Genomic DNA, 10,730 nt, shown 5'->3' with positions numbered 1-10,730 from the left:
CACTCTGACTAGTAGCCATTGATAGACCCCTCCTCCATGAAGTTATCCAAACCCCTCTTAAAGCCATCCAGGTTGTTGGCTGTCACCACATCTTGTGGCAGAGAATTCCACAAGTTGATTATGTGTTGTGTGAAAAAGTACTTCCGTTTGTTGGTCCTAAAATTCCTGGCAATCAAATTCATGGGATGACCCCTGGTTATGTGAGAGGGAGAAGAATTTCTCTCTATCCACTTTCTCCACACCATGCATGATTTTATAGACCTTTGTCATGTCTCCTCGCAGTCATCTTTTTTCTAAACTAAATAAGCCCAGGTGTTGTAGCCTTGCCTTATAAGAAAGTCCTCTAAGCCCCTGATCATCTTGGTTGCCCTCTTCTGCACCTTTTCCATTTCTACAATGTCCTTTTTTAGATGTGGTGACCTGAATTGTACACAGTACTCCAGGTGTGGCCGCACCATCGTTTTGTATAAGGGCATTATAATATTAGGATTTTTATTTTCAACCCCCTTCCTAATGATCCCTAGCATGGAATTGGCCTTTTTCACAGCTGCCACACATTGAGTCGACACTTTCAATGAGCTGTCCACCATGACCCCAAGATCGCTCTCTTGGTCAGTCACCAACAGTGTACTTGTGAATATGCCATACATCTATATAAGGGCATCGTTACGTTAACAATTTTATTTTCAATCCCTTTCCTAATGATCACTAGAATGGACCAATTTGCTCTTTTCATAGCTGCAGCACATTGGGTTGAATGTTTTCATTGAGAAATTTACCATAATCCCAAAATCGCTTTCCTTTTGTCACCACCAGCTCATCCCAACTTCACATATACATTCATGGGGTCATTTTACTCCATTGTGCATCACTTTACACTTGTACACTGAACTGCATTTGTCATTTTCTTGCCCACTCAACAAGTTTGGAGAGATTATTTTGGAGTTCTTTGCAATCTGTTTTGGTTTGCGTCACTTTGAATAGTTTGGTGCTATCTACAAACCTGGCTACCTTGCTGCTCGCTCCAGATAATTTATGAACAAGTTAAAAAGCATGGGTCCTTGTTCAGGAAACCAAATCATGCTTTTTTGATTCAAACACACAGGTGTCAGTATAATATTTCAAGACAAAAGAACATATGCATAAAGGGTATAAAGTTGCAAGCTATTTCTTATTCAGCAGATGCCTTTTGCTAATGGGAAATCCCTTGTTATGGTCATAATTCTATTTTCTGTCCCCCAACTTAGAATATGTAATTTTTTTTTCTGCCTGGGCCTTTTATCTTTATCTAGTGATTATCAAGCCCCTGTTACTAGTCATTACTTCTCAAACTCTCCCTCTGCTGCAGAATTTCCTTGGCATTTTTCCACTTGTATAGATGTTGAACTTGATAACTACTATGGTGACTGTTACCTGTTGGTTCAACACCACATATATCTCATACCATATTCTGGATGCTGCTTAGGACTAGGTCCAGGGTAACTTCCACACTGGTTGGTTCTATGACCAGCTGTACTAAAGCACAGAATATTTAGAATTGGTTCTCTTTGACATGACTTCAGCATGAATTCACCCATTTATGTGAGGGTAATTTAAACCACGCATTATTACAACACTCCCTGATTCCTTCCTCCAACTCAAGATCATATTCGGCATTTTGATCAGGAGAGTGATACATTACTTTTTAGGCCTGGTTATTACCACCCATAATTGTTCTGTGGAGAAGTCTGGTCTTCCTAAGTTTTCTGGTTTGTTGGATTCAATACCCTCTTTACCTGTTGTTTAATGTAAAATATTTTCATTGTGCAACCCAACTCTGAAAATTGAGGCTCTTGATATCATCTAATTTTATGCGAGCAGACTAAATGAATCAGCCTAATGAGTCAACTGGTCCTAAGGCAGATTTTTCTGTTCTTTTCCCCACTAGAGCCAGTTTCTGCTGTCCAGCCTTCACCACAGATTCCTCCAGATGCAGCTTCCCCTGTTCATCTTCCTCCTCAAGACTCTAATCCAAATCCTGCCTTAAGGCCTCTTCAGACATCAGTCACAGCTGCTCCAGGCATGGGAAGTATTCCTGCTGACCCAGATGATGAAGAGGGCCTCAAACATTTAGAACAGGTAATTTAAGAATTATTCTTCTAACTTTAAAAAAATGCATTTGTTCTTCTAGTTGCTTTTCCACAGAGGCTGGAAGACCATTCCATTCCTCGCTTTTTTCTTTTATAGTTCTTGCATTTGCATCTTAAACTGGTAGAAAAGCAACTCTCAATCCACACAAAAGAGATCCAGGTCAAAGATCCATTTATTCATTATTTAAATTGAGGTAATAGGTTGGCTCCAAGAAGTCACTATTTAAATACACACGCGTGTGTATTGGCCGTGATTGTCCATGTTCTGGTAACATGCAGCTTAGAGTACTGTGAGGTGTTGTATGTGACCCAGAAACTGCTATTACTACAAAAAGCTGTGAGGTTGCTAACTAGGATTGGTCAATGAAAACATATGTTGCCAATGCTTAAGTATCTTTACTGGCTCCTGGTCAGTTTCTGAGCACAGTTGAAAGTGCTGGTGCTCATACTTGAAGCCCTACATGGTTGGGACTAAAGTAGCCCTACATGGTTAGGCCTGCTTGGTCCATTACGTACTGGTCTGTATATTAGCTTGTATTTGACCTGTAAACTCCTACTAATGGAGCAAAGAGGCACCTCTTAAAGTAGTGGTTCTCTTATATTTAGCAGGGAGAGAGCAACTGGCCCTATCCCACACCATCACAGCATCCCTCTTGTGGCTGCTGCTGGTGTCTACCTTATGATCTTTTGAGATGATCCATGTTCCCGCACAAAGTTGGTTCTGTGCCTGGCTGATAACCCCTGTGGAAGTATTCCATAGCTCCACGAGGTGCTCTTCTACTCTGCCTAATCACACACGTGGTGCAACCGTTATTTTCAGTGGGAGAGCTCCTTCTCCTCAGTTACTTCTTGAATGCCACAGTGTTCACCTCATGAAGGATTTGCTCTTCTTGTTTCCCACTTCCTGAGAGAGAGAGAATGTTTTTTAATAGTTATTCTGGCTTTGGACAACGGACTGATTTGGATCATGATCCATTGCACTCGTAAGAATAGGTTCTGCACCTGTGTGGGACCATTTGGACAGAATTGACTAGCTCCTTGAAGTGCTTAGCCCTGTCCCCTGCACGTGGTACATTTCCTTAGTTTGGGCAGGCTAAAGTTTTCTCCTCAGTTCCTTTCTGACTGCCATTGTGTCAGCACCTTGGACAGTGAGCTCCTAGGTTGGAACCTTTTTCCTGTGGAAAAGAAAAAGATAATAACTTACTTTACTCCTCTGTCTCAGACTGAACTTTACTATTCTTTAGCTAATCATTTAAAAAATACATATGTACCAAGGGATGGATTCTTTCGGCTACTACTCGGACCAAGGGACGAACTTCGACGGCCCTGACTCGGAACAGACTCGTGACTTCAGCAGCTAAGTACCACTATCCCCACGCCCCCATCTCAATTTCTGTCCTCATGGAAAAGAAAAAAAACCCTTTAAACGTCTCCACTATAATTCTAAGCTGTCTTCAGCGGATGACCATGAGCTCTGTCTCCTGTGCCTTGGGGAAGAGCATAACACATCCACCTGCAAGATATGCTTGACTTTCTCTCACCAAACATGGAAGAATAGAGCGCTCTGCCTCTGAACCACGCTGTATGGCGTGGTGCTCCGTCCTGGCATGCCAATGCCCCGTTCGCGCCTGTTCCTTTGACATTGAGCATAGCATTGATGTTGAAGTCGAGGGCTGCGGAAGTGCAGTCTAAATCCTCAACTCGGAATGCAACGACATTAGAATCTGGCACTCCTTTTAAGGCTCCAAAACTGCCTTCGTTTTAGTTTACATTGCAGCTTACGTTGCTACTCGACACAACATAAATGTCACAAGTCTTGACACCATGAGTAGGATGCTGAAGGAGTGCCTCCTTTGAAGAAACATCAGGATAAGGGCGCAAAGCCTCATCGTGAAGAGCCTATGGTCATCTCTCCATTGACTCCTCCCACTGGCCTCCAGTCGACACCAGAATTCTCTCCAACCTTTGATGTTGACCTGACACCGACCTCTTGACAACTGTGGGCATCCTTTGACTTCTGTGATGATGACCGCTTCGGTACCGACTCTGATGTTGACGGCTCGTCACCATGACCAACCACTGTCTCCTGCCAAGACCCCATTGCAGTCTCCCTCTCCAGCATCCCAGCCACAATGCGGGAGGGTCCCCACTCTTCGACCTCGCCTATTGTTTTCAACGTTGACACTGATGACAAGGATCTCGCTCCTGGCTTGGGCCCTGGTGATGCACAGCATCTTCTCAACATGCTCAATTCCAGCAAAAAACACCCAGTCAGCCTCGGCATTCTATGGTTTTCTTAGCCATCTTAGCTTGATGCTGATGCTGACATTATGGCTCTTTCGGTACCTAAAATGCCTACAGTGCTGCCAGTTGTGCCCCTATGGTCAGCTTACTCAACACCTTCAGCCTTTCAAGCTCTCCCCTCAATATCAGTGCATTTCTCTGCTATTCAAACCGACAGTCCACATCCCTGGAGGGCAGCGAGGGATTATATTTCCAGCCTGGGCTTCATTCAGGAAGGGGCTCTGGGTGATGCTTCTCTGTCAACCCAACCTCCTCCAGGTCTGCCATGGGATTAACATGACTATAGGCTCTGGACGCTCTGACATCAGGCTTTGTCTGTTATGGTCCCCATAGCCACCCAGGTGACTCCTTCTCCAGAGGATATCATACCTGTTCCTACAGTGGTTTCGGTGGCAACTCAGATCACTCCTTCCAGGTGAGACCCTCTGGCAGTACCTCCCAATATGGTCCGCCTCGCCTCTATTTCTATGCAGACTGTAAGAGCTACAAAGTCTCCTCTACTGAAGAGTCATCCTACTCAAACAGTGACTTTGAATGCTACCAGTGACTTCGAATGCTTTTACGACACAGACTGCCCCAAAGAAGGGAACTACCCCTTCGGCTCCAAGCACAGTCATACTTAACGGATTACTGTGACTTTGATTCTTCTATATCCGGCTCTTCCGATTAATCAGAACACCCAAATGATCCTCCTGTCAAGGTGATTCCTAAGGAGGACGTCTCCCCAAATGGGGAGATGCGATCCTATCACCGCCAGATCAGTGACATGGCTACGGCACTGGGTTTAGAGCTGAAGGAACAAACGCAAGATGTGGCCGATTCAGTATATAAGTTTTTCAGTTCAAAGGCTACCACACAACCTGTGCACCTTCCTATGCTCCCGTGGTTACCAAAGCTGCTAAGTCTGCGTGGGAGGTTCTCCAAACTTCTGCCCCCACTTCCAGATGCCTGGAAAAAATGTGTACAGGATCTAGGAGGAAGAGAACAGTTTTCTGATTAAACATCCGTCTCCCAATTCTGTAGTCGTGGACTGTGCTTCTTCTTCCAAGACCGGGAGGAGGCATACCACCCCGGGGGACAAGGAGGGTCGCGAGTTAGATATAATGGGCCGCGAGTTAGATTAATGGGTTGCAAGATTTACTCAACCTCTTGTCTTGCTGTCAAAATTGCAAACTACACTGCAGTTTGCCAAGCACTCTCAGTCTTTGTGGGATTCTCTCTTTAATGAACAAGCTGATTTGTCTCCAGAGGAATTCTTGGTTAAGTTTAATTATTTATTTATCAAATTTATTTATTTATTTATCAAATTTATACCCCATCCAAACTTACATCTCTGGGTGGCTAACAACAATTAAAACACATATAAAAGTTAAAACAGTTCAACATATAACAACACATATAAAAGTTAAAACAATACAATAATTTAAAAACCATGAAATTAAACAAACATTTTTTAAAAAAACCTGAGAAAGCTTGGGTAAAAAAATGGGTTTTCAAATGTTTTTTAAAGATTGCCAGAGATGGAGGCGGATTGTAATTTAGCAGGGAGCGCATTCCACAATCTCGGGGGAGCAACTGAGAAGGCCCGTCTCTGTGTGACCACCAAACGAGTTGGCGGTAACTGGAGATGGACCTCCTCAGATGACCTCAATGGGTGGTGGGGTTCATAGTGAAGAAGACGCTCTCTTAAATACCCAGGAACTAAGCCGTTTAGGGCTTAGGTGACATAGGAGTGTTTAATGACATTCACACCTCAGTTACCCTCTTTACTAGGCAACAATTGAGCATTGCCAAGTACCTGGCAGAAACAGAGTCGTACACTTTAGCAACCGCTATCTCCCTGCAGAGGCATGCATGGCTGTGGTCCACTGTTCTCCAACCTGACATGAAGGACATAGTGGAGATTTGATGAAAAAGGTATTTTCTGTGAATCCAGACTCCACCATGGAATCCTTAAAAAAAAAAAAAAAAATCCAAATTCACGGCAAAAATGTTCTCCACGCCTTCCTAGAATTACTCTTCCAAATATTGTTCCTTTGGCAGACGACAATATTCTTACAAGCAATAAGAGAAGAAGGACTACTATAAGCCTTATCAATGCTTCAATAGGAAACCTTTCAATCAAAAAACAAGGAATTCTCAAGGCCCACACCCGAAAGCCACCGACTCGGAGAAACAGCATCTTAGATCGCATGACCTGTCCACCAGAATAACCTTTCCAAGAGCTCCCAATACCAACTTTCAACATTCAATCCATCTTAGCTGCGGGGGATGAGGGTCTCCTTGTAGTGGGTGATTCAATCACTCATATAGAGGTATAAAGAGATGGGTTTGTGACCCGTGTGTTGACCGCTCGGTGACTTGCCTGCCTGGTGCGAAGGTTGCGGACATCACACAGTGTCTAGATAGGCTCTTAGGCAGTGCTGGGGAGGAGACAGCTGTCGTGGTGCACATTGGCATCAACGATGTGGGAAAATGTAGTCGGCAGGTCCTGGAAGCCAAATTTAGGCTGATAGGTAGTGTATTGAATGCCAGGACCCTCAAGGTAGGATTCTCAGAAATGCTACTTGTTCCAGGTGCAGGTACAGTGAGACAGGCAGAGCTCTGTGGCCAAATTTGCAGATGATACCAAACTCTTTCGAGTAGTGAAATCCAAGACTGATTGTTTTGCCTGAAAACCCATTTTTTCTTCCAAGCTTTCTCAGTTTCCTAAGTTTTTATGTTTTAAATTCTGGTTTATTTTTAAATTGTTAAATTGTTAAGTTTTTGTATATTTTTTTAACTTGTTCTATGCTATTGTTAACCACCGAGGGAGGGAGGGAGATAGATGGATAGATAGATGGATGGATAGATAGATAGATGGATGGATGGATAGATAGATGGATGGATGGATGGATGGATGGATAGATAGATGGATGGATAGATGGATGGATGGATGGATAGATGGATGGATGGATGGATAGATGGATGGATGGATAGATGGATGGATGGATGGATAGATAGATGGATGGATGGATAGATGGATGGATGGATAGATGGATGGATGGATAGATGGATGGATGGATAGATGGATGGATGGATGGATAGATGGATGGATGGATGGATGGATGGATGGATGGATGGATAGATGGATGGATGGATAGATGGATAGATGGATAGATGGATAGATGGATAGATGGATAGATGGATAGATGGATAGATGGATAGATGGATAGATAGATAGATAGATAGTGAAGAGCTGCAAAAGGATCTCTCCAAACTGGGTGAGTGGGCGACAAGGTTGGTTCAGTGTTGGCAAGTGTAAAGTGATGCATAATGGGAAGAAAAAACCCAACTTCAAGTATATGTTGATGGGATCTGAGCTGTCGGTGACTGACCAGGAGAGGGATCTTGGGGTCATGGTGGACAGCTCGTTGAAAGTGTGGATTTAATGTGCGGCAGCTGTGAAAAAGGCCAATTCCGTGGGAGGGATCATTAGGAAGGGGATTGAAAATAAAATAGCTAATATTACAGTGAGGGAAATAAGTATTTGATCCCCTGCTGATTTTGTCCGTTTGCCCTCTGACACAGAAATGACCAGGCTATAAGTGGAATGGTAGGTTTATTGTAGCTGTGAGAGACAGAATAACAACAAAAAAACCCTCAAAAGCCCAGTGCCCAAAAGTCAGCGATGGATTTGCATTGTAGTGAGGGAAATAAGTATTCGATCCCTTCACAAAAGATGTCTTCGTACTTGGTGGCAAAACCCTTGTTGGCAATCACAGAGGTCAGACGTTTCTTGTAGTTGGCCACCAGGTTTGCACACAACCCAGGAGGGATGTTGTCCCACTCCTCTTTGCAGATCCTCTCCAAGTCAGAAAGGTTTCGAGGCTGATGTTTGGCAACCCGAACCTTCAGCTCCCTCCACAGATTTTCTATGGGATTAAGGTCTGGAGATTGGCTGGGCCACTCCAGGACCTTCATGTGCTTCTTCTTGAGCCACTCCTTTGTTGCCTTGGCTGTGTGTATTGGGTCATTGTCATGCTGGAATACCCATCCACGACCCATTCTCAATGCCCTGGCTGAAGGAAGGAGGTGCTCAGCCAAGATCTGATGGTACATGGTCCCGTCCATCGTCCCTTCGATGCGGTGAAGGTGTCCTGTCCCCTTAGCAGAAAAACACCCCCAAAGCATACTGTGTCCACCTCCATGTTTGACGGTGGGGATGGTGTTCTTGGGCTCATAGGCAGCATTCCTCCTCCTCCACACACGGCAAGTTGAGTTGATGCCAAAGAGCTCGATTTTGGTCTCATCTGACCACAACACTTTCGCCCAGTTCTCCTCTGGATCATTCAGATGTGCATTGGCAAACTGCAGACAGGCCTGTACATGTGCTGCCTTGAGCAGGGGGACCTTGCGGGCACTGCAAGATTTCAGTCCTTCACGGCGTAGTGTGTTACCAATTGTTTTCTTGGTGACTATGGTTCCAGCTGCCCTGAGATCATTGACAAGTTCCCCCTGTGTAGTTCTGGGCTGCTTTGTCACCGTTCTCATGATCATTGCAACTCCACGAGGTGAGATCTTGCATGGAGCCCCAGACCGAGGGAGATTGACAGTTATTTTGTGTTTCTTCCTTTTGCGAGTTATCGTGCCAACTGTAGTCACCTTCTCACCAAGCTGCTTGGCGATAGTCTTGTAGCCCAGTCCAGCCTTGTGCAGGTCTACAACCTTGTCCCTGACATCCTTCGACAGCTCTTTGGTCTTGGGCATGGTGGTGAGTTTGGAAGCTGAGTGATTGCTTGCTTCTATGGACAGGTGTCTTTTATACAGGTACTGTAACAAGCTGGGATTAGGAGCACTCCCTTACAGAGGGTGTTCCTCATCTCAGCTCGTTACCTGCATATAGTGAAAAGACACCTGGGAGCCTGAAATCTTGCTGGTTGATAGGGGATCGGATATTTATTTCCCTCACTACAATGCAAATCCATCGCTGACTTTTGGGCACTGGGCTTTTGAGGGTTTGTTTGTTGTTATTCTGTCTCTCACAGCTACAATAAACCTACCATTCCAATTATAGCCTGGTCATTTCTGTGTCAGAGGGCAAACGGACAAAATCAGCAGGGGATCAAATACTTATTTCCCTCAGTGTATAATGCCTTTATTCAAAACTATGGTGCGGCCACACCTGGAGTACTGCGTACAGTTCTGGTCATCACATCTAAAAAAGAACATTGTAGAACGGGAAAAGGTGCAGAAGAGGGCAACCAAGATGATCAGGGGCCTAGAGCACCTTTCAGAAGAACATAAGAACCGCCCTGCTGGATCATGCCCAAGGCCCATCTAGTCCAGCATCCTGTTTCGCACAGTGGCTCACCAGATGCCGCTGGAAGCCACAGGCAAGAGTTGAGGGCATGCCTTCTCTCCTGCTGTTATTCCCCTGCAACTGGTACTTAGAGGCATCCTGCCCTTGAAGCTGGAGGTGGCCTATAGGCCTCCGACTAGTAGCCATTGATAGACCTCTTCTCCATGAAGTTATCCAAACCCCTCTTAAAGCCATCCAGTTTGTTGGCTGTCACTACATCTCGTGGCAGAGAATTCCAGAAGTTGATTATGTGTTGTGTGAAAAAGTACTTCCGTTTGCTGGTCCTAGATTTCCTGGCAATCAAATTCATGGGATGACCCCTGGTTCTAGTGTTACGTGAGAGGGAGAAGAATTTCTCTCTATCCACTTTCTCCACACCATGCATGATTTTATTTCTTTCTGATGAGGCAAGGCTACAACACCTGGGGCTTTTTAGTTTAGAAAAAAGACGACTACGGGGGGACATGATAGAGGTCTATAAAATCGAAATGAACATTATCCAACAGCAAAGGCTGCCTTGAAATGAGCTCCGGAGAGTTGCCCAAAATTGGTTTTTGAGAGGTACCTAGGGTTGGGGGTGAGGGGGTGTACCCCTTACCAACTGCTGGTCCAGAAAACTATGCATGTATAATGTACTGGTCCATGACTCCAAAAACGTTGAGAAACACTGGTCTAGACGGGCTATGAGATAGAGTTCACAACTCTACCGTCCAACGGAATCACGTACAAGCCAGCATCCCCACAGCTGATAGAGGAAGTTCAGGTTCTCTTGGACAAGGAGGCGGTCTTGCTGGTTCAGTGGACGGATCAGTGGTGGGATTTTTACTCCCGCTACTTCCAGTCCCCCATTGGGACGGACGTCTACAGCCAATCATGCACCTACAGTGGCTCAACCCTCACGTGGATATGCGCAAGTTTTGTATGGTGACATTGCAGAACATCCTTCCTCTCCTTCA

General features: G+C 44.9%; 1 protein-coding gene across 3 annotated transcripts in view; it reads left to right on the top strand.

Annotated features, from left to right (window-relative positions):
* The window catches only part of GIGYF2 (GRB10 interacting GYF protein 2), a 144,877-nt gene that overhangs the window by 89,159 nt on the left and 44,988 nt on the right, over nucleotides 1-10,730 (top strand). For all 3 annotated transcript variants that reach the window (XM_053307978.1, XM_053307977.1, XM_053307976.1), the window contains one exon: nucleotides 1,928-2,118. In XM_053307978.1, the coding sequence (XP_053163953.1) occupies nucleotides 1,928-2,118 (191 nt within the window). The remainder of the gene's footprint in view (nucleotides 1-1,927; nucleotides 2,119-10,730) is intronic.

Source organism: Hemicordylus capensis, chromosome 3 (assembly GCF_027244095.1).
Source record: "Hemicordylus capensis ecotype Gifberg chromosome 3, rHemCap1.1.pri, whole genome shotgun sequence".
In the NCBI taxonomy this organism is placed as follows: domain Eukaryota; kingdom Metazoa; phylum Chordata; class Lepidosauria; order Squamata; family Cordylidae; genus Hemicordylus; species Hemicordylus capensis.
Note: the sequence above shows the minus strand (reverse complement) of the source record. Positions and strands in the feature narration are given on the sequence as shown.